Source organism: Vipera ursinii, assembly GCF_947247035.1.
Source record: "Vipera ursinii genome assembly, chromosome: 3".
Classification (NCBI taxonomy): domain Eukaryota; kingdom Metazoa; phylum Chordata; class Lepidosauria; order Squamata; family Viperidae; genus Vipera; species Vipera ursinii.
In genome coordinates this window covers 89,635,943-89,659,822 of record NC_139516.1, presented here as the reverse complement: position 1 = coordinate 89,659,822, position 23,880 = coordinate 89,635,943, and the positions used below count along the sequence as shown (strand labels likewise).

Sequence of the window (23,880 nt, the reverse complement as noted above, 5' to 3'; positions counted from 1 at the left end):
AAAATTATCTCTGTAAGATAATTATCAGAGCTGGATCCACCTTATACCAGTTTTCCTTATCAGATCTATAAGCATAGCATAGTAGTGTTTATTGTTCCTGGAAATCTCTTTTCATAATCAAAAGGAGCCTGAAAATTAGGACCCTAAGCCTTTTAGCAACTCTTGGCCAGGACCAGCCATTTCCCTTTTTTAATCTTCCTTCTGAAGTTTTTCTCACCGTTACAAATATTGATGACATTTTGTTTGTTCCCCAACTTGTTTTGATGGAGTACTCTTTGCTTCACCTCCATCCATTGCTGGAAGCTCTGAAGAACTGTAGATAGGGACAAACAAGTCCACCCTGTAGCTCCCCCACCCACCCAACATCCCAGTTTTTTTTTGCTAATCTCTTTGAATCCTCGGAAACCAGACTCCTCACCCCCAGATCAGATCAGAGCATAGGCCTTTGGCCTATCAGGTTTATCTGGTGAACTGGGCTTGGGCCCCAAGATGATCGCCGGAATGCTTTCATAACTTAACATGGTAAAGATTCCAACAGAACTGATGCTGAGTCAAGTCCCTCTTCCTTTTGATCCTGCTCCTCTATGCTCTTATGGTAAAGGGCAGACACTCTGACAATGCAAGAAAAAGGAGCAGAGTGGGAGAACAGCTCTTCCATCAGCAAACACACACACACACACACACACACACACAAAGACACCCTGTTCCCACAAAAGGAAATTACACATCAGGGCACAGCTCATTTTACCTCTTCTTTTTTTCCACTCCCCAAGTCAATAAACACCCTTTCTATGAACTTTCCAAGACAAATATCAGATACCCCTTTGGATATTTTGTTCCTAGGGACTATCACTTTCTGGTTTGATGTCAGACAAAAAAAAGTGCTTTAGTGAAACCATTAACAACAATGCAAAACAGAATATTTTATTAGAGCTTTAAGTGAAGCATGTTCCACAAGTGCTATCTGAACCATTGTAAGAGTTTTGTTTAAAAATACAGATGCACCTAAAATTACCAGATGGTTGTATGTTATTTTGCGTACTTTTACATACTATTCAACAGTTCTGTTACCATGCATCTTCTTCCCAGAGCTCGAACACACTTGAAAGACATGGAACTCAAAAACGCACCTGGAATAATTTAAAAATGCGTTAAACACCCATATATTACTCAACAGAAAAGACTTCATTTTACAAAAAAAAAAAAAAGCCAAGCTAAGACTTGAACCCATAGGTGAAATTTTACTGAGCAGGATGATCTCACTGGAGGAAAGGAGAAAAATTGTGATTGCTCTCCTTGTAAATCTGCTCCTGAAAACCGGTGAGACTCTCCCCACGGAGCAAGTAGTAGTCTAGGGGCCAAAAGTGTCTCCTCCTTCCTAAGTATCCTCTAGCTCAGGGGTGTCAAACTGCTGGCCTGTGGGCTGGAGCGTCACGGAGAAACCGCGCCCATCCCACTGCCGGCAATGGGAAAAAGTTCCAATACGTCGCGTGACATCACATGACGTCGCGAGTTTGACATGTCTGCTCTAGCTTATAGTTCCTTTTATTCAAGGAAGAAGTCCTTCTATTTGTTGGAAGGCCAGCTGGTCTTTAAGGCGACTTGAATCCAATGGTCTTTGAGTGCTATTATGCTCTACTCTGTTTCACATAGAACAAAATCGTAAGCAAAATGGGCCATTTTTATGCTTCATGGTGTACACCACTGACCTGTTGAGATGGGCGGCCACAGAAATCAAAGAAATAAAAAAAATACACGATAGTAACACCTGAGTTGTAGATCAGAAGCAGCATATAACTTCATATAAAGAATTCATTTTTTCTCCCTGGACCCCATGATATTGGAAGTCAATATTCTCTAATGTAATTTCAGTGCAGTGGTTACTTGAGTCCAGGCCATCAGTTAGTATACAACACAGCATTTAAGCTCTACCAACGTAAGCAGAGCACTTACACTTACTGAAGGCCTGGCCACCCTAATTGGGATTTTAAAAGGCACATTTAAAGGCTAGAGAAATCTATGGATGCCCTATTAAATGAAAGAAGAATTACTATTTCAGCCTGTATTACTACATTTTGTGTACTTCAGTGCTAGAAAATAAGGTTTTTCCAGAATAAAAAGATTCACAAAAAGGATACAACAAGAAAGGATACACTTTTCATGACACAGTATTACTGCAGTATTTACGCAGGAATGTTTCTAAAGAAGAACAGCAGAATGTGGTTTAATCCTTTTATTCTCTGTTGTTGTTTTTTTCATTTAGACTGCCAATTTTGAAATGGTGATCATTATTTTAAAATTTGTAACCAAATATAACCTAAAGAAACGGGCACAATATCTGAAATCTACAACAAATATTTTACACTATTTTACGCTACCTGACAGTTTTTGAAAAAAGCCACTACATCAATTTTGCTAAGTTTTCTCACTTTTTGTCCTGTTTTCTATGGTGACAATCTTTGGCAGAAGCTACGCAATGTACATCTAGAACACGTAACTATGATCCAATCTAAATGCTGCTTACACAGCTACATTAAATATATTTGTTCAAAATATATTCAATGAAATTACACAGCAGGAAGCCACTCTTGTCACAACAGCATTCATAAACTACTCTGTACTTCTTCAGCATAAACCCAGAAATAAAATTGGGGGGGGAAAGAGCCATTTTCATAATATACATTTCCCTTGACTCCGCTTAAATGTATACCTTCTGAATTTGCTGTAGACACCGTAAGCATAGTGTCACATGCAGGCACGCTAAAGAAATGTTTTCATTAAGGTTACATATAAGGATTATTTTAGTAATAAAGGGTATAAGCCTCTTCTATCAGAACAAAGGGGTGAGACTGGCAATTAATGGAATTAATTCAATTAATAGAAGATTATTTAAATCTTGAGACCTAATGATCTCATGAGAATGGAACGCATATTTATTTATTTATTTATTTGTTGATGGGATTTATATCCCGCCCTATCTCCCGAAGGACTCAGGGCGGCTAACAACAAAACATATAATAAGTACAGAAATCAAGATAAAAATAAAATTGAAATCATCTGTGCAATAAATTAAAATTAAAGAATTAAAAAATAAATTAAAAATTCTAAATATAAATTAATTAAAATGCCTGTCAGTCCAGGTCAGCCTGGTGGAACAGGAGTGTTTTGAGGCCGCGGCGAAAGGATTGGAGGTTTTGGGCCATCCGAAGCTCAGGGGGGAGCTGATTCCATAGGGCTGGCGCTCCCACAGATAAGGCCCTCCCCCTGGGGGTCGCCAGCCGACATTGCCTAGCTGACGGTACCCTGAGGCGGCCTTCTCTGTGTGAGCGTACTGGACGATGGGAATTTGTTCCCGGCAGCAGATGGTCCTGCAAGTATCCCGGACCTAAGCCATGTAGGGCTTTAAAGGTAAGTACCAGCACCTTAAATCTCACCCGGAGGGCAACTGGTAGCCAATGCAGCTCACGCAGGAGCGGTGTAATATGGGAATATCGGGGTGCTCCCATCACAACCCGTGCAGCTGCATTCTGCACCAGCTGAAACCTCCGGGTGGTCTTCAAGGGCAGCCCCATGTAGAGAGCATTACAGTAATCTATACGGGAGGTAACGAGTGCGTGGGTGACTGTACGTAGGGCATCTCGGTCCAAAAAGGGGCGCAATTGGTATATAAGACGAATCTGTGCAATGGACAACTAATGAAGGTTTGTGTGTTATGTGGTGCTTATGAATTTATAAATGGCTTCAGTCAACAAGCTTGGCTTTTTTTCCTGCAGGGGCTGGGTTAGTTTCTGTCTTTTTGAAATGGAACTAAAAGACATAATGCTCTGCTTTTTCTGCAGCCTTATAGAGCTGACCAGGTTGTTGAACCAGCTTAGTTAGTTCATCACTGCTCAGCTGTTACCTAAATAATCTGGCAGTACGGAACCTGGAAAATGCAGGTTTAATCCTTGTACTCTGAATTCTTCATAATTTGAGAACTGATTGAGCAGCAACAAGCAGAACACATATTATTTTATTGTCAGTTTTCTATTTCACCGGCAAGTATGCTCAAAGAGGCATGCAAAGCATTCCCTCCTCCAATTTTTGCCCAAATTGTCCATAACTTAAGGATGGACTTGAAAGCTGAGTTTCATTGATCCTAGGTGAACATCTTAACCACTTGAAAGAGGAAGCAGTATGTGAACATTAATGATTGTGTGCTTACAAAAAGCGTTTATCAGGAAGAAAACTCTTAAATTTGGCCCCATGCATTTTTGACACACAGTGAATTTAAAGGAGTGTTCTACCCTATCTGAGATGAAAAAAATCTAAAATCTTTACTAATCATTACGTTGAGATCCATAAAAATAATTTATCCTAAAATTTTTGAACAAAAGTTTAAAAATTGTTATCAGAATTTTTAATTAGCTAAGACATACTATACATATTTCAAATAGTACTAGCTGCTTTAAGGAGGAAAGCACTCTAGCTAAGCCAACTGGAAAAAAAAACTCTGGGCTCTGACATCATTACCCATTATCTGTGAAATCTCAGCATTAAGGATATTAAAAACGTTAAAGAGAAATGACCACAATTTCAGGAAATACTAAAAACATCAAAGATTAGAGGTGTGTGTTGAAATCTCATGAGATTTTGATCCTTTTTAAAAATGGTTATTATTTACATTTAGGTATTCACATCACAGTGCAATATCATGTGACAGTATCTGATGCTGAAACATTTGCTATTTCCAAGGTTCAATTAATCTTAAATTTAACAATCAAGAACGACTGGTGTTCTAATCTAAGCCAATTAATAAGCTAAGGAGACAGACCCTGCTTGCTGATAATGCATCTAGATCAGGGGTCCTCAATCCCTGGTCCGTGGAGCGGCACCGGGCTGCGCAAACAAATGAAGCCCCAGCTGCTGGATGCAGGCAGCACACGAAGCCACGCCCCCTCTGGTCCACGGACAAATCTTTCTCCAAAGAACCAGTTTGGGCCAGTCACTCTCTCTTAGCCCAATTTACCTCACAAGATAGTTATTGGGAAAATAGGAGGAAGGAACATTGTGAGTGTTTGCTGCCTTGAATCTTTACAAAGTAATAAAGGTGGGATTTTTAAAAAATCTAATAAATAAATGTGCATCCAGTGTAGCTAGATGTGGCATTTGATGTGATTGGATGATGCCTAGAGATTCGGTATCCAGGATCTCAGGATTGTTGCAAACATAAATAATATAAATGAAACACCAAACCATTTAAGCTTTTAAACAAATACAAAGGTATTAAAGGACTTTGCCTAGTAATGAAAAGCCAGGCTAACTTTTCTGTGACAAAATTCTAAACGGGTTCCTCTACCATTTAACTGAGAATAGAGCTAGATATTTCACAGTTCAGGAAGACTAGTCAAAATCACACATTACAAATGGATTCATTCAAGGCTGACTTTCATTAGTGATGTGCGTCACTTTAAAAAAACAACCACACAATAAAAATTTGAAAACAAGCACCCAATAGATAGAAAAAATATATCGATTCACCAGAAATCAATACTGTTTAAATAAAACTTAAGATCTTGGCCTAAGTATCACTGTGGATAAAGCGATTCTGCATGTACCGCTTCAAATTCTACAGCAGATATATGCAAAACTCACTTCCTAGGACAAAATACTCTGATTTTCATAAGAACACTTATCTTCCAAATTGTACCAATCCACCACTCATGTATTTTCCCAGTGAGAAATCACTTGCTATTCCTGGGACAAGGAGTTTTGTATACAGCTACCCAGCAGATAACATTCATAATGTTCCTTTATTGGGGGGGGGAGTCTACCCATAGGCAGAAAATTAAATTTATCAATGGAAAAAGGTCCAATCAGCTTTCTTCCTAAAATTTAAATTAAAAAAAAAGAAAGCAATTAAACTTATAAACTATTATTTGTCAACTGAAGCTCCACCTTCCAAATTCAGATGACCCAGGCATTTTTTTTTATATAAATGTTCTCACAGACAAAATGGGTTGTGAGAATGTAACTTACTTTCAGATTTTTTTCCCTTTTCTCTTCTCCTCTTTGGAATCTGGCTTTGGTCTTGCTGATCGAGCAAATTGCTAGGTATTTATTAAGGAACAAAAACCTAATTGCAAGTCCTAGCAAAAGCAATTAATTAGCACAGAAAACGTCCAGATAATAGACAAGCAAACTAAAGTGCTATAATATTGACAACAGTGCATGAAAAGTTAATTAAAAATAATCATCAATGATTTTATGAACAAATAATCCAAATAACATTCTGATTCTGCCAGTAATTGCAAGTAATCTTTATCTCATTGTGAAGTGATGATGAAGCTAACAAAACAATCACAAATGGTCCCAATAAGTTCAGTAATTAGGCAACTGCTCATTCAGTTAGAAAGTTTTCAATCTGTCTCTGGATTATTTGGGAGTTATAAAAAAGGTAAGCACAGGATGGACTTTTTCCCCCCTTCATTCCTACTATGTATAGTGGAGATAACCAAATGTCCTTTAAACTCTTCAAAGAATTATACTACTTTAACCATTGATCCAAAGCTTAGCAAAATAGAAATTCATACTAGAAATACCATTCTAGGAAAACCCATTCCCAATTGTTTTGAGGCAGAGTCTTAAGTTTACATTTACAATGCTAAGTCATTTATCCTGATTAGATACTATAATGGCTGTGTTCACACACTGTAGCAAGCCACAAAATTAAGACTTTAAATACAGGTGGTCCTTGACATATGACCATAATTGAGGCCATAATTACAGTTGCAAGTTGGGCCACTGGGATGGCCATATGACCATGCCTTTTTTGCAGTGGTGATTAAGCAAACAGGGCAGTCATTAAGTGAACACAGTGGTTGTTAAGCAAGCTGATTGTCAGCAATTGGTATATATATTTTTTGCCAGAAATTGGAAGTAAATGTCAGTTTCTAGAAAAAAAAGAACATAAATTGCATAAATTGACTATGGGAATGCTGCAAATGGCTGTACATGTGGGCCAGTTGCCAAGCACCCAAAATGCAATCATGTGGCTCCCTGATTAGAGGGAGGAGTGCAGCTGTCAGAACTCTTGAATCCAGGTTGTAAGAACCTTTTGATTCATTTGTAATTTCAAATGGTCGTTAGAGGACCAACTGTAACTTCAAGTGGTCACTAAAGAACCAATTAGAAGTCAAGAACTATCTGTAGACACAATGTGTAATGCATGATGCTCACAGCTGTACCTCAGATACTCCCACAGGATAATGATGATAAAGCCCAGTAAGTTTATACTTCCATGTTTGAATTTATCTGAGTTTTAAGATGAGAATAAGTACAGAAACTTACTCCTGTTCAAATCTTATACGTTACTAAATGGAGGATTGAGACTGCTCAGCTAACTAAAATGAAACAACTTTTTAAATGAAGGATACAACCACCATTGGCTTATTAAATAAGAGATATCCATTTGTTTCTTTTAAAGCTTTTGCAGCTGCTTTTTCATTAGGAAGACCAATAAAAGCTTGTCCTTTCATGCGGCCTTCTTTCATTAAGCGTATATCAAACCTAGTTTATGCCAAGAGAAAGCAATTTATTATTTTTTCATTTGTTCAATATCCAACAGAGTGGACTGTTCCTACAGTTTAACAACTGTTTCAGATCACATACCATTCATCTAACTCTCCCCTCAAAAAGCCCAACTTGGCATATTTTTTCTGAAATGATACTCTATACAAAAATTGCCACTTAAATCAGGTTCTTACAAGGCTTAGAATAAAAGCAAAGGGTGTTTTCTGAAGCTTCAAATTTCCCCTATTAACCTTGGCTTATTTTGAGACATAATAGTTAAAATATATCTGCCAGGTTGCTTTTTGCTACCATCCTCAGTTTCTAGCATCTATGGCCGCAACTAGTTTCCATTAGCATTTTTAAAACTATCTATTCTATCGACTCCATATTTTATAATCTATAAATGTATATAAAACATCACCTTCTTAAAACATTAAGATACTTTTATCTGCCACATTTTTACTGAAAATATCCATGTCTAAATAGCTTGCTTTTTTTTGCTTGTAACTTTTTTTAGTAATATTTATTCCCAAAATTCCACTTTCTCTTAGTTCGATATAGTCTCTTCCCCATCTATTATCTATTTTATATTCTTAAGTTATTAGAGGGGGAATAAAAAAAATATTATCCTGGAAATATACAGGTAGTCTAGTTACGAGTGCAATGGAGCCTGCCCATTCCACCGGTACCTCGAACGAGATCACTCCCTTGCTCATTAAGATGCATGCAGCTCGTTAAGTGAATATTAGCTATCTCAGGGTGGGGAAGGCCATGGAGGGCCTAGTGATGGCCCTCAAGGCCTTCCCGACCCACTAAGATACCTCATGCTTCCCCCTCCCTTCCTGCCGCACCAGACTCACCTTGAAAAGATCTGTCTGCTGCGGTTCCTGCTGTCGCCCAGATCTGAGGCCAGGGGATGCTTCCACAGTACTCCAGTGGCCCAATCCGGGCACCAGACGCCTTCTACAGGCTGTTGGTGCCGCCCGGAAACATCCCCCGGCTTCAGTTGCACTCTCTGTTGCAGAGAACAGAGCCCTAAAGTACCATTAGATCACGTGAGATCAGTAGTGTGAGATCTTGCCCCACTGATCTTGCGTTAGTTTAGGCCTCCATTCTCTGCGAATGCACCAAAGGCTTGGAGCAGCCAAGAAAGCGAAGGATCTCGATCTTCACAGGGTGAGTATTGAAGGCCTGGTGCCTAGGGAGACCTGGGACAGAGGTGGGAATAACCAGGTTGAATGCTGCAATGCCACAGCGGTCGCTCGTAAAGGCGGACGACTGCCGTGGTACTGCAATATTCGTAATTTTGAGACTTGCTCATAAGCACTAGGGGGCGCTTATCACACAACTTCACTTAACGAGCGTTAAATGAACATTCGTAACTTGGGGATTACCTGTACATAGCTTGTTAAGGTCCTGGTCCAGAAATCAGGAGACTGTGGGTACCAGGCCTTCCTTTGGCATGAAAGCCAGTTAGGTAACTTTGGCCAGTCACTCTCTTTCTGTCCAACCCATTTCACAGGGTTGTTGTTGTTGTGGGGAAAACAGAAGGTAGGTGCAGTAGATTTATTCACTAACTTGAGTTTTTTATATATATAAAGGGGGATAACAAAAATTCTAATAATATTACTTGACTTATCCAGGCACTTACATTATTCGTTCAGTTTCTGATGAAAAGTCAATGTATCTTCCAAAAATAAATTTCAAATCCTGGGATTGAAATAAAAATATAACAGCAAAAGTTAGTAACCATAACCAAAGAGCCAAAACATTCTGCTCCACTTCCAGTTACCTTTTCCTGAACTTGTTTAGATAAATTCTTCACATAAATTCGGCAGTTTGGATCTCCGGGCTCATAATTTTTGAAGACATAAAGTGTTTCCATTTCTGGAACATACCAAAACACAAAAATCAGAATATTATTTGCCATTTGCATTTTAGGGTAACTTGCTTGATTTAATACTGGACACTGATTATAAGACTATAGTGATAGATCAAAATTTAAAAGTTAATATCACATGGGGATATAATCAAATACGGTATTTCCACGGTATGCTACAAAATGCTTAAAAAATTATAAAGTCACCTTTTTTTGAGATTTTGCCTTTTTCTAACTCTCTTTTAGAAACAAATTCTGAAGGAATTTCATCCTCTTCATCTTCTGTGTCCTCTTTATGATTAGAACTGGGAGCCGGGAAAATTTTTCCAAATCCTTCATTAGCTATATCATCAGATGACGAGTAAGAGTCTAAATTTATTTTAAAAGATGCAAAATGTTTAAATGATATTTAATCCAGTCACAAGAGTTGAATGAACAATTTAACAACATCAGCATAAAATAAACTTAAGCATCCTTAATCTCGCTGAATTAAAAAAGCTTAAAAGTATATCAGATTGATGCTATCATCAACAGAAATAGTAATGGCTATTTCATGGCAGACATAATGTCAGAAAATACTACCGTAATAACCAAAGAATTTCAATTCAATCTGGGTCAGTCAGGAAAATGGGCTCCAATACAAGAATCCAAAAGCTCAGAAGAGTAAACCTCTGGTCCCAGTGACCGACCCAGATTGGATCTTGCAACTTTATCTTGGGACACATATATATGCCTTCATTTGTAATTTCAAGTCAGGCCATTTGTGCCACCTCCACATAAGTATGGCTAGTCCCAATTTACTGACCAGAATTGGAATTAGCAAGTGGACAATCATGTGACCACACCCAACTTATGGTAGCAACTCATCAGGTTCCAGCTGTGGCAGTTAACCAAATCTCCACCATGTCTCATGTCATGTCTCACGTGACCCTGACTTGTGATCTCCTGCTGGCTTCCCCACTGACTTTGCTTGTTGGAAGCCAACTGCAAGGTTGCAAATGGCCATTACATGACCACGGGATATTGTAACCATCGTAAATGCACACCAGTTGCCAAGCACCCGAATCACAATCACATGACTGTGGGGAGGCTGCAATAGCTGCAAGTGAAAGAAATGGTCATAAATCTCCTTATTCGGTGCCAATGTAATTTCAAATGATCACTGAAACAGTCTGTATGCTAAATGCTTACATCACATTTTAGAATGCTTAAAACAGTATCTTGCAAAACTTTAGCGATCACTATTGGTATTTTTTTTTACTAAATACAGATGGCAGTTAAGAAAGTAGCTTGCCTAAGCCCAACTAACTGGTTCCTCAGAGAGATCACAGAGATTAGCAATGTGACTCATTCCTTACATACTAGTGCACACTATAAGAAATTTAAACTGTTAAAGTTGTCTATAAGCAAATACTCATATATACCATACCATCATTGTTCTCCTTTTCCAGGCTTTTCTGAAGAATAGTAGGCGTATCTGCAGAAATGTTGAATTCAATCTTCTTGATGCCTATAGTTTGTGACTGCTCAAACACGTCCGAAGGTGTCAAAGCTGGGTGCAAATTACTGTTCAAAACACAACATGAAGCTCATTTTATTTTTTTGCTAAATGGTATTTCCCCACATCTCCATTTTACATTTGTTTGAGAGCACTTTGATATTTTATACAATAGCAGGCAATTAAGCAATCTACTATCTTTTAGCAGACATTCTTTTCTGAACTAACTTTGCGTGCTACAGACTATTTGGAACAATGTAATTTGAAAACGTAAGCTATACAGGTAGTTCTTGACTTATTAACTACAATTGAGCCCAGAATTTTGGTTATAAATCCTTAAAATATTATATTTTAGTCTATGTCAAACTGTAATCAGTGGCATGAGACAAATCTCGAATCACCGGAAAGTGGATAAATTTGGTGCAGGCTGCTTCAGATGTACTATAGATAAGGTATCATAGTTGAGAAACGTGTCCCTATACCCTTAGTTGATTATTTTTTATTAACCCAAATGTGCTGTTCAAAAGGCAACTGGATTATCTTGGGTTTGTTTTTTTTCTCTTGAAAATATTTCCAATCCAAAAAGTTTCTTCAGCCAGAACTGAAGAAGCTATTTGGATGAGAAACATTTTCAAGGAAAAAATTAAGAAAGTTCTGTTGCCTTTTCAAGTGTACCTTTGGGACAAGCATAACCTGGAGGACTGAGAATCTCCATAGACAGTTTTTTATTGAGGGAAAAAATATTTTTAAATGGTTTTGGTCAATCTTTTGAATATTCAAGGTAGTTCAGAAATATATACTTCTAAAAAAAACTATTCAAGCATTACAGCAATTTTATTAACTCCTGAGACAAAAGTCACAGGGACTCATTATTATAATCAATTATTCTAAAACCTGTTAATAAAGCTGATCCTTAGAAGAGATGAAATTGCCATCTCTACTTACTCCTGTAAAAAAGCTTTTCCAGTTGAATATTTGCTTGATTCAGCTGTCAAGAGGCTGAAGAAATTCTTCCATATCTATAGTGCTTAGAGCTAGTAAACCTGGAAAATAATCCAGGGAGAAGCAGGTGGACTACAGTTCCCCTGTGCATTTATAGGCCACACAGACAGAAATCTAACTAGGAGAGAAATCAAATCTCAACCCATTTTTTTTTAGGAACAATTCCACTTAAGACATTTCTGTTCTGACAGAAGCCAAGAGTTTCTAATGTGAGCTACAATCTCATGTTAAACATGGAGTTTATGCACACTATAAATTATTCCTATTTTTTAAAAAAATCCATAATTAACATTTTTTAAAGTCAGCTTAAGGTGATATTTTCAATTCCCACTAAGTCAAAACCCAGGAAATTGAAAATAATGTATTTTCCTTATGATCCACATCACATATACTGTATATTATGATAAGTTATTGATTTCACGCTTCACAAATCCAGCGCTTGCCTTAGTTTCAGACGAATTATTGGCTATAGAGTACTATAGCTAGGGAAACATTCAACAAAACATCTTTCTTTATCATTTGATGTACATATCCTAGAAGAAAATATGCCATAAAAATATAAGGCACAATATGTTCCCCATACATAAACTATAATATGGGCAGGCAAAACTGGTTTAGTGTGCTGTGTGAAGATCAACAAGCAAGTACAGTCTTTCATTCAAAACATCCACAAGAGTAAAACCAGGTTTACAGTTAATTGGAACTATTATGCATTAATTTTTGGGTCATACCTGGGTGGAGCAACTAGGGAAACATTTAATAAGTCCCTTATCTTTCTCTTTTTTCTTGCATGGCGCTGCTTTGTTGGTATTTGTCGTTTTGGCTGAAGTGTTGCTAGTTCCATCAATTTTGTAAATCTAAAAATTAGACACAACTTTTTATATCTGTACAGAAAAAGGAATTTTTCTAATGTCTTTACATATTAACATTTGAGGAGTAAGGGGCTGATTTTTATGTAAAATATTAATGTCTTTCCAAGAGATCCAATATTGTAATAGGTAACAGGTATATAGCCCAGAAACTAAAATGGTTATGGCTTTTTATAGTTTTGCCTCTCATGCTGAAAGCCCGACAGCAGAAAACCTACAAAACAATTCTGATAAAACTTAAGTATGAAGCCTATCCTTTTTCAGTTGCAATTTCTTCTCTGAATTACATGATTCAGTTCAGTAAGGTAAAGGTAAAGGTTCCCCCGCACATGCGTGCTAGTCGTTTCCGACTCAAGGGGCCGGTGCTCATCTCCGTTTCAAAGCCGAAGAGCCAGCGCTTGTCCAAGGACGTCTCCGTGGTCATGTGGCCGGCATGACTAGACGCCAAAGGCGCACGGAACGCTGTTACCTTCCCACCGTAGTGGTCCCTATTTTTCTACTTGCATTTTTACGTGCTTTCGAACTGCTAGGTTGGCAGAAGCTGGGACGAGTAACAGGCGCTCACTCTGTTACGCGGCACTCGGGATTTGACCCGCCAAACTGCCGACCTTCTGTTCGACAGGCTCAGCGTCCTAACCCACTGAGCCACCGCGTCCCTTTTTTTCAGTTCAGTGCAGGGTCCCAAAAGAAACAGAAATTATGAAGTAGCTATGAAGTCTGGATAAGGAGCCAAACCTGCCAAATTATAATAAGTCTATCAATCTCTCCACAGTTGGTATCTAAACAGCAGGATTGGGTTTATATTTTGCCACGCTCTAGAAAAGGTGCAAAGAAAGCATAAAGTATATTGCTTAAGTTCATCGTAGCCGAAGGCCAACACCGAACCGTACGTAGTTCTGAAATGCATATATTTGAAACAAGCTGATTTTACTGCTTTCGAGGTTGTTTAATGCTGTCTGGACATATGCTGCTGCTAACATTTCAATAGAAGAGTACACTCTCCCAATTCTACTATCTTTAGGCTCACGGAAACTAAAGCTTGCACCCAAAGGATAGCACTTTGCTGCAGTCTTATCAACCTTTCTTTTTCTTCTTCATCGGCACTTTCATATTCAGACTCATCTTTATTTGAGTCTTGGCTGTCGTCGTCTTCAGGCAATGGAGGCTCCTCAGGAGGCAAAGGAGGAATAGGAGGTGGCAAAGGGATAAACTCTTCATACTAAACAGAGTAAAACATAGAAATTATTTAAATCATTATTTAAATAATCTGTCAAATAATTATTTAAATGCAAGAATCCTTACATATAAACACATACACATTTAAGCATGATGTCAACGCTGCTAATATAGAATGTTATTGCTAGACAAGGGGGCGGAGATTTCAGATTCCAGCTTCCTTCGAGCAAGCATTTGCCAGTATATTAGGCTAATAAAGGACTTTTAAGGTAAACAATGCCTCAGTGTCACTTGAAAAGCCCATACATTGGAAACTTAACACATACACACTTATATCATATCACTCTATGATCTATTGAGTCAGTCACACTCCCTATCACAAACTATCACACGCAATCATAAAAACAAAGGCCAAAGTCTCTGCATCACATTTGCAATACATTCCCAAACTGAAAGTCAACAGTTAAATCAGAGTGAAGACCAAAGAGGGATAAGCAAAACGCTTTTCTGTATATGCAATTTTTTAAAAAGAAACTATTGTATTTGACTGCAATGAGAAGTTAGAACAGGAAGTAAAAACTGCAGTTTCATATATTTTTTATTTTGGATTATACAGATTGAAAATCCATAACTTAATATTTGAAGGCTATCAAAATTGCTCCAGTTGTTCGAGAGATGTTCCATAGTGGGCCAAGTAGTTCATATATTGCTCCACCATGAGGAAGAGCAACAGAAGCAAAGACTAAAAAAGTGGCAGAAAACTCAACAAGATACTGCAAATTTGAGCTAGGCTGCAATATAACCTTTTCCATTTTATGTTTATTGGACTTATGTTATTTTAGGGTTTGAGGCAAATATTTTACCACAACCTACTGAAATAGGTTTTCACAATACTCTCCATTTTAAGAAAAATGTTAAACTCTCCGCTATGCTCATACAGGCACTTAAATGAAAACTAGCAGTACTCTGGTTTCTGACCTCAGGGAGAAAATGTAAATTAAAATTATACTGTATATGCACAATTGCTTTTCTTCCTGGTATTGTAAACAGTAAAGTTCCTTACCATGGGTGGCCGAGCAGTAATTGGTCCAAAAGGAGGTGGAAGATTCATTTTGTTCATAAGGTGCAGAACCTGAAATGGAATAGTAGCATAATATTCAAACAGCAGTTCTTAAGAACATTCTAAGGGTTTGATGTAATTATGCCAACAATCTTTAGATCAATGCCTTGCCATAGTACTTCGAACATTCCACACTCTATAATACTCATTACAGATTTGTAAAACTGTTTCACACGCCACACAGCTGAGTAGAAATTTGTATTTCATGACAAAGTTCTGGAATTGGGGGAAAAGGTAGGAGAAGATTCTTCATGTGAAATTAATTTACCTCATTTAAGCATCTTTCAAAGGCAGGTTTATGCAGACGTATTTTAAAGCACAATGATCTATTAATACAATACAATAATGCAATAATGTAGGAAGAAGGCAGTAAGTTCAAGTTGTTATCATTCCAAAAAACAATGGCGCACAGTGAAGCAAAATAAGGATTTGAGCACATAAGAAAATGTGCCTAGGGTGCTTCCAAGCTTCTAAAAATAGTGATGATAAAATTGCAATTTTAAAATCATCAAAATAGGAATATTAAAGAACTATAACAGCTGTCTAAATGTCAGATTTTATAACAAAGATCTTGAAATACAAAATATTATTATGCAAAGCCTACTTAGGGTGATGCCTGAAAGTTTATTATAATTTTTAAACCATTACTTTCTGTTTAAAATGCAACTATACCAAAAAGCAATATGAATTTTAATGCTTTTGCAGACGATGTATGAAAGGGTAGATTCCTACTGAATTCTAAATTTTTCTGTAATGCCTAAAAGGGTTGTTTCCTTCTGGGTCCAGTTATTTCTTCTTCTGACCTCATAATCATGCTGACGTTTTTAGGGATTAAGGAACTGCAAGATTGGATTCAGTTATCTTTGGTAACCTTAGGTTGACAGGACAGAGAAGCTGGGTAATACAGCACTTTTTTTCCTCTATATTTATTGGTGGGGGAGAGGATAACTACTCTTTTGTTTTTGAAAGGGATCGTTTAAATTCAGATTCATCTTTCTTTTGAGTAAATGTGAAAGTTACAAATCTACACTGAAAAAAAAATAAATTTCTGATCAGTAAATTAGTAAACATCAACTAATAAATAGAAACAGAGATAAAGACTATAGATCAGAAACATCCTACGAAAGATTCCTTTAGGTCTGAAAAGGAATTCTAATATCTGTGTGGGTGACAATATTATAGCCAAATGTGAAACCTTCATTTTGGAGGATCAAAGACAGCAAAGGCATAGAAGGAATGCAGTGATTTCTACTTTCCACAAAAAATAGGTGTGTCAATTCGATCAAATACTGAATATACACATTAACCTGAGGCTTTTCCACCAATTGAATTTGTCCCTTAAATAATTCATTAATAACTAACATTTAAGCAGTTAATACACAGAAGTAATATTTTTGCCTTAGGATTAAGCACAATCAATACTGCTGAATATTATATTCAAATAAAAGAAGCTATACATATTTACCTGTACATAGAATTTAGGAACACTTGCCAAAGCATTTGCTATGTTGGCTAAGATTGTACTAGATGGTGGGGGATACAAATATTTGAGGCACGAATTTATAGGGAACGTTAACCTGTAGGAGAAAACAATGAGGTATTTATTTATATCCCGCCTTATTATTTTTACAAATAACTCAAGATGGGAAACATATCCAATGCACTTTCCTCCTTCTGTTTTCCCCACAACAACCCTATGAGGTGAGTTAGGCTGAGAGAGAATGACTGACCTAAGGTCACCCAGTAGGTTTCATGGCTAATGCAGGACTTGAACTCATGGTCTCTTGCTTTCTAGTCTGGTGGCTTAGCTTGATTAAGCACATTAAGCATTCAAGATAATGTATTTGTATAAACACTTGAGAAATTCTCAAGGATCAGTCTGGCCCCATATAATTTTGGATTTATCTATGTGTCTGCCTCATTGATACTTTATCTCTCTGTTGGAATTGTACCTATTTTCTATATGAGCCTGATAGCCTACCAACATACTTAAAAAAAATTACAAGTTGTATTGTTAGTTTTGGGGACATTGTGTTTGTCTTTACTTAATAGTAACTACTAATACCATATGAAACCTACATCTACTTCCGGTGGAAAGGCGTCGCCGGAGGTAGCCATTTTTTGGCTGTCAGCCTCGCGGTTCCGTAGAGCCGCCGAAAACAGCGTTGATTAGCTGTTTCGGCGGCTCGGAAGCCCCCTCCTTGGGAGAAGAGGAGGGGGTGAGCGCCCAGGTAGGGGTAGAGCTCTCCGGGGCCGCCAGAACTTAAAGTTTTGGCGGCTGAAGGATTGAGCCCCCCCCCCGGAAGCCTGGGCATGGTCCGGACTGTGAGGCTCCTCTGCTCCGGGTTTTTTGGAGCAGAACAGGGCGTTCGCAACCATCCCTGCTAGCAAGAAAGAACTTTGGAGAACGAGGACGCAGGCAGAGCGATGCAGGAGATTTTGGTGAAGATGGTCTTTTGATCTTTAACTCAATGGACTTTGCTGAGCTCGTAAGTGGACGTGCGTAGCTAACAATAGTGGGTGAAAATGGCGGCTATATCTTCTAAAGTTCCTGCTCTGGTGCAGCAGTCTTCGTTGAAAACTTTATTGTCCCCTGCACCCGTATCTGCATCAGCCCTTACAGTAAAATATTTGCAGAATGTGCTGCAAGAGACTATGGAAAAGCAAATGCAACAATTTGCTGAGATAATGGACAAAAAGTTGGAGCAGAAGTTAACAGAAAAACAGAAAAACTAGCTAAGGTTATGGATGAAAAGATTACAGAGAAATTAACAGAAATGAGAGCAGACATTTTATCTGCATTGCAAGGCATGGCTATATGTATTGAGAATTTGGATGAAAGAGTGGAAGATCTCAGTCAAAATGATATTAGATTGGAAGCAAAAATAACAGAAACTGAAAATGTGGTAGAGAAAATTGACTGTGATTTGACCTCGACACAGTATTATCAGATGGAGTTTGCTTTAAGGATTAGAGGCTTAAAAGAAAATCCTAAAGAAAATTTGAAGAAAATGGTTTCTGAGGCTCTGGAAGGGGTGCTGGGACGACCAGCAGATGAAATAATGGAAGATATAGATAAAATTTTTCGTGTTAATTCTTGGATTGCAAGACAAAGGAAATTACCCAGAGATGTGGTGGTTTATTTTACAAAGAGAATGATTAGAAATGAAGTTATTCAGGCCTCCTACAACATTGATTTTGTAATTGCTGAGCAAAATGTTTTGATTTTAAAAGAGATCCCTCCAAGAATTTTAAGAAAAAGGAAGGAATTTGCTTTTTTGACACAAGAATTGAGACGACGTGATATCAAGTTTAGATGGCAGATACCAGTGGGTATGGTGGTGACCTATGAAGGTACGAGGCATCGTCTTACTACGTTGATTCAGGCATGTGATTTCTACAGTAATGTTTTAAAAGCAGCCCCCATACCATTTTTGGAATCTACAAAGAAGAAAGGTGAGAGAGAGTCTCAACGATGCAGAGAGAATCTACAAGGTGCTGAAGGAATAATACAGACAGATGAGAAACCTACAGGAGTGGATCAAATTTCAGTATCACTGGAGGCGGCCAGAAACTGGAAGAGGCGTGCTGCTTCTAGACGAATGAACCAAGCCTGAAGATTTAGTTGCATAACTGAAGGAGATAATAATGTAATAAGGATTATGGGAATTGAAATTGTTAGAAGGGCTAAATATTTGGGGATATACTTTTCACCCTTATAAAATAACTATGTGTTGTAATATTTTATGTTGCTTTAATTTTAAGATAATTATGAAAAATTTAATTGGGAAGATTTGTAGTAGTGCTTACTGAAATTTTGTAGGTTATGATTTGCTGTTTGGTTGGTATGTATATTTATGGTGTGATAAGAAGGTGGATATTCTGTTCAAGGTATACACTTTGTGACATGCTCTGGTGAAACTTTGGGAAAAAATTATAGATGAAAGTTAACTTGTAATATCTTTATGGGTAATAATGAAATATGTAATAGAAAATATAAGAATGATGTGACTATATAAAAAAAAATTAAGTTTGGAAAGTAATGTATGGTACTTTAAGCTGTATAATATATTAGGAGAAGGAAAGGTTGTATAAACTTGGTTTTAGTATGGAAATTTAAAGCCCAGTTGGAAAGAAGAATAGTTTTTAATAATTGATATAAAATTGTTCTGTCTGTGATTGTTCTTATTGGGTATTATTGATATTATTGTGGTGGATTAAATATTAAATGGATGTTGAATTTAACTATGGCAGTAAGATTTCTAGTAAAAAGGTAGAATTACTGATTACAGAAGAATGGACTGTAAAGTTTTTAATTTCGACGATATGGTAAAGATCTTAGTGCACCTGAAAGACTATTTGTAACAGAGAGATACCACGGAGCAAATATGGGACTAAAAAGTATTATTTTGCATTTGAATAATTACTGATATGATATATACGTTTGGAGTTTATCTATATGAGTTAAAGTGCGATAGTTTAAATAGTTTAGGATTGTTTGCATAAGTTAGATTATGATTGTTTGTATTTTTATACCCTGTACTCAGCTCTGGGAAGTCGGGGGGAGGGGGGAGGGGAAAGGGAGGGAGGGGTTGGGGAGGGCTGGGGAGTGGGAAGAGGGTGGGAGGGGAGGGGGTTGGGAGGGGTTTTGTTTTGCTAAAGATAAAATGTATTGTAAAACTTTTTAATAAAAAAAAGAAAGCTACTTCTGAAATAAAGGGTAATTTCAGAAGCTGAAATGCTGCTCCATACTGTTCAATATCTAATAATTCATTTGGTATGTTCTAGTGCTGATGCACACAAGCACTGAGAAGTTAGACCTCAACCCATGTAAAACGGCAGTACTGAAAAAGATATTAGAAAAAATAAAAATCAAGAATCATCACACTCTAACAGACATCCCCAACCTTTTGGGCACCAGTGCCCAATGTTTTTCCGCGGACCGGAGTGTGCGTGGTTTTGTGTGCTGCCTGCATCCCATGAATGGAGCTTTGCTTGTTTGTGCGGACCGATTGCTGGCATGCTGCAGCCTGCTACCCACCCACAGACCGGGGGTTGGGGACCACTGCTCTAACACATCTTTCAAGAAATAAATTTAGGGGTATTAGAATCAACCAAATCAATTAATGGAATCAAGGTGGGGTGCAGTGATCTTTTCAGGAAGAGCATGTTCTGTTTCTTTCCAGGTTTTATCCAAAGAAAGGGGAAAAAATCCCCTCATCCTATGTAAATGTTAAGGTAAGAGTGATTCTGGAAAATATTGCAGTTCTAACAGTGTAAGGGCAAGGGGTTGATCTGCAAAGTTAGATCTGCAAACAAGCATACTTATCTGATTTTGAAACTCTTTGCGTGCATGCAAGTAGTTTGAGGGTACGATTAGGTAATTTTAACATATGAACCAGGTACTGACCCATGGCTAGGAGCAATTCCACTTTCAATTCTCAGACAGCTTAGGTCTTTTTGTTCCTTCTCTTCTTTGACAGGTTCTTCAAGACTAAATAACAATAGCAATAAACAAGCACATACAAATATTACTCTAATATTCAATGAGCAAAATTTCTAAATTGCTCATTCATGTTATTCCAGTCTGCCTGCATTTTTTTTGCTGCATCAAAGAAAGGAAAAAGCTGAAAACTACATATACAGCAATAAGTTATTTCTATAAAATTATTAACTGATGCTGACTCACAGACATTAGTCAAATCAGTATTTAAATTTGTTATGCTCAAATATTTAAATTTAAATAATGCAAAATATTCCTGTAAATATAAAGGGTCTTTGAACATTTACAGGTATCATCAAGACTATAAGACCAGCAATAAAAACAGTAGCTGAAAAAGAACAATCTTAACTGCATTACTAGTTATATTATTATTAGAAGTAATGCAAATATGATTTGGATAAACAGTATGGATCTTTTCTTATTAATCACATGAAGCAAGTGTGTCTCTGTGTTAGGATAAATGTTATTAGCTACCTGCGGTGTTTAGTTTCCAAGGTATTATAAATCTATTGAATTTAAAATGTCCACATACCTTTTGTCTTTTTCAGAAGGCTGGCTAATTGCAAGACCACTGTCTTGGTCCTTTGCATATTCAACTACAAGAGTGTGGCCTAGAAGATTCAGCTGATGTAATTTTGATAAAGCCTTAAATAGAATACAACAAGCTAAATGAACAAATAGCAGTGGGAAAGCCAGCACAAAAAATAGAGTCAAAGCAAAAATGACAATGTTACCCAATCCTACTTTCTCATCTACAGGCTAACAATGTTACCCAACCTTCTTGGCCATTACTGACTGGGATTAAAGTCTACGCATCTGGCAGTTGTTAAATACACAAAACACTAACTGCAAGTTCTCAGGACTATATCAAGTATCTAATTATATAAAATATTGCTACTTTATACAGTAATCCTATATGTGGTTGATCTGAAGTATCACAATGAGTATTGTTTCAAATAAATTAGACTTATTTGTATACTTGCGGTTTTTACATTACAGGAGTGACAACCAGTAACCCACAAATATCACTAACAACTTTATTTATTTCCTTTTTGCTTATTTAACTTATAGGCTGCCCATTTCACCAGAAAACAGCTCTAGGTGGCTTACAATCAATAAAAACATGAAATATTAAACCAATAGAAACACTAAAAATGGTTTCAAACTGACAAAAATGGGAAGGGAGAGAGAATCTTTCATAATCCTTTGCCCATATTTCTTATGAATTATAGAAGTTCTCCTCCGGGAGAAGGGCGGTATATAAAACAAACAAACAAACAAACAAATAAATAAATAAAGTTCAAAATGTAAGAAAATACATGAAACACACAAAGTTACCTGATCCTGCTCTATGGACACACATAATGACATACAAGTAGGGAAAGCAAATCAATGGGATAAAAAAGCCCAATACACACCTGAGTAGCTGCATTTTCATTGGGAAAAGTTGCAAAAGCTGTGTGTTTCTGAAAAAATAAACCAGGTATAGGTACACTTTTATACAAAGAGAAAACATATTCTATGCCCATGTCACAACCAAAAGGCAGGTTAGTCCGAATATAATTGAATGACTAAATGACTGAATACACTGAGTTAACTAGAAATTGAACTGGAGTTTCTGATTTCTTCAATGCAACATCAGAAATAGACAGGGGAAGCAGAGCAAACCAATGGATTTTCTGAAATAATCTCTATAATTGTGATTGAATTCGCCGGGACCTGAAGACCTGGCTCTTCGAGCTCTCTGGCCCAGGCTGAGAATTTTAATTTTAATTTTAACTGGGGTTTTATTTGTTCAGGGATGGATATAATGTTTTTAACTATTTTTAACTTTTATATTTTTTGTTTTAATCACCCTGTAAACCGCCCCGAGTGCTTCGGGAAAGGGCGGTATATAAATATAATAAAATAAATAAATAAAATTTGTATCTGTCATCCTTTAGAATCTCAACCTCGTTCTTTTGCTCTCTTAATCAAATTTGTTCCTTTTGTCTCTCGATTACTCGTTAGCTTCAAGCCAGTTGTATCTCTGGCACTTATAGGAGGCATTCATTTATCAAATTTATGTTGCAGCCCATCTCACAGGTGCGGGTCTGGGTGGAATAAGTTAAAATAAATGTATTTCCTTCAGGTAGAGGAGAAAGAACAGCCCAAGTATACATCCAATCCAGGAGTTGCCATTCTGTGGCTTACACTTTCTGTTTATTGAAAACGTGATAATGCCTCCGAGATATAAACAACCTTGCATGCACCAAGATGCCTCTTCCCTACCAGCCTGCCGTAGTCCGAAAGAATCCGCACTGACGAAGCCCCAAAGTGCCTCAGCAACTCTTCCTTCTCCGAGGACGACAAGACGGCGGGCAAATGTCGCACCAACAGGATCCGGTTGTTTTTTCCCGGTCGCAACTGCCGACCACCCGCCTCCGAACTGGGAACCGCCATGTTTTTCCAACCAATGGCGGACAGATTGACATTGCGCATGCGCCTCCGTTTGCAAGACCAGCTTGCGATCTTGCAGTTGAAATCTCGCAGGCCGAAACGCAAAAAGCAGAGGACACGGGAAATCTCGCGAGGGTTGGAACACCCTATGGGGCAAGCTACGAAGTGAGGAGAGTGGCCGGGAAAGTTTGAATATGGAGTGGAGTGAGGGAGAATGTCTAGCTACGAGTTGCTTTTGATAACAGCAAGATCCGCACAGAAATGCTGTTTTCTTTTGTAGCGAGTTTCCTCAAATTGAACTCGTTACTACTGCTCTGTTCTATTTCGAGATCCACATAAAAAATCTCTCCTACAAAAAAAAAAAGTTTATGGAATATCTGGATCTTCCCAAAAATGTATGGGAAACGGTTTCAGTTCCGTTCTGTTTCGTTTCAAAGGCTAATGCTGATCCAATTTGTAAGCACTATATATATATAAAAGAAACAGCAGATCTCAAAAGACCCATCACCAGGCTCTTACTGATAACTCACACCTGACCCACTAATAATTCACACCCTCCAAAGAACTTCACCTGAAAACCTATTCATCACAAGACCATTACAAGCCTCTGTGATAACTCACATCTGAACCTGTAATGTATTGGGATTTTACTTGAACTGCTTTCACATGTCTTTTGAATGCTGCTTAAGGTTGCTCAATTGAGGTGTTTATGTAACAGTTGCTGACTAGCCAGACATGCAGTCTCCAAGAAGATCATTGGATGATTTGGGGTGGGAATGAGTTCCTTTAAACCTATTGGCTGTCGCCTAGTGGCCAACTGTATAAGTAGCTGCGCAGAAGCCT

At 37.6% G+C, this 23,880-nt stretch overlaps 1 protein-coding gene across 3 annotated transcripts; it reads right to left on the bottom strand.

Annotated features, from left to right (window-relative positions):
- Positions 1-903: 903 nt before the first annotated feature.
- On the bottom strand, positions 904-23,042 carry RNPC3 (RNA binding region (RNP1, RRM) containing 3). Of its 3 annotated transcripts, none has more exons than XM_083357841.1 (15): positions 22,870-23,042; positions 22,017-22,064; positions 21,131-21,243; positions 20,506-20,589; positions 16,561-16,672; positions 15,039-15,107; positions 13,879-14,018; positions 12,662-12,787; positions 10,860-10,996; positions 9,638-9,799; positions 9,344-9,438; positions 9,203-9,261; positions 7,416-7,548; positions 6,019-6,089; positions 904-2,199 (listed from the first exon to the last, which is right to left on the bottom strand). In XM_083357841.1, the coding sequence occupies exons 1-14, from the start codon at positions 23,038-23,040 to the stop codon at positions 6,021-6,023; spliced, it is 1,518 nt and encodes a 505-aa protein (XP_083213967.1). In that variant the 5' UTR covers positions 23,041-23,042; the 3' UTR covers positions 904-2,199; positions 6,019-6,020. The 3 variants fall into 3 exon arrangements, with proteins under 3 accessions (XP_083213967.1, XP_083213968.1, XP_083213969.1); XM_083357842.1 differs by having other exon boundaries at positions 904-1,130; XM_083357843.1 differs by lacking the exons at positions 6,019-6,089; positions 7,416-7,548 and having other exon boundaries at positions 904-1,130.
- Between the last annotated feature and the right edge of the window lie 838 nt (positions 23,043-23,880).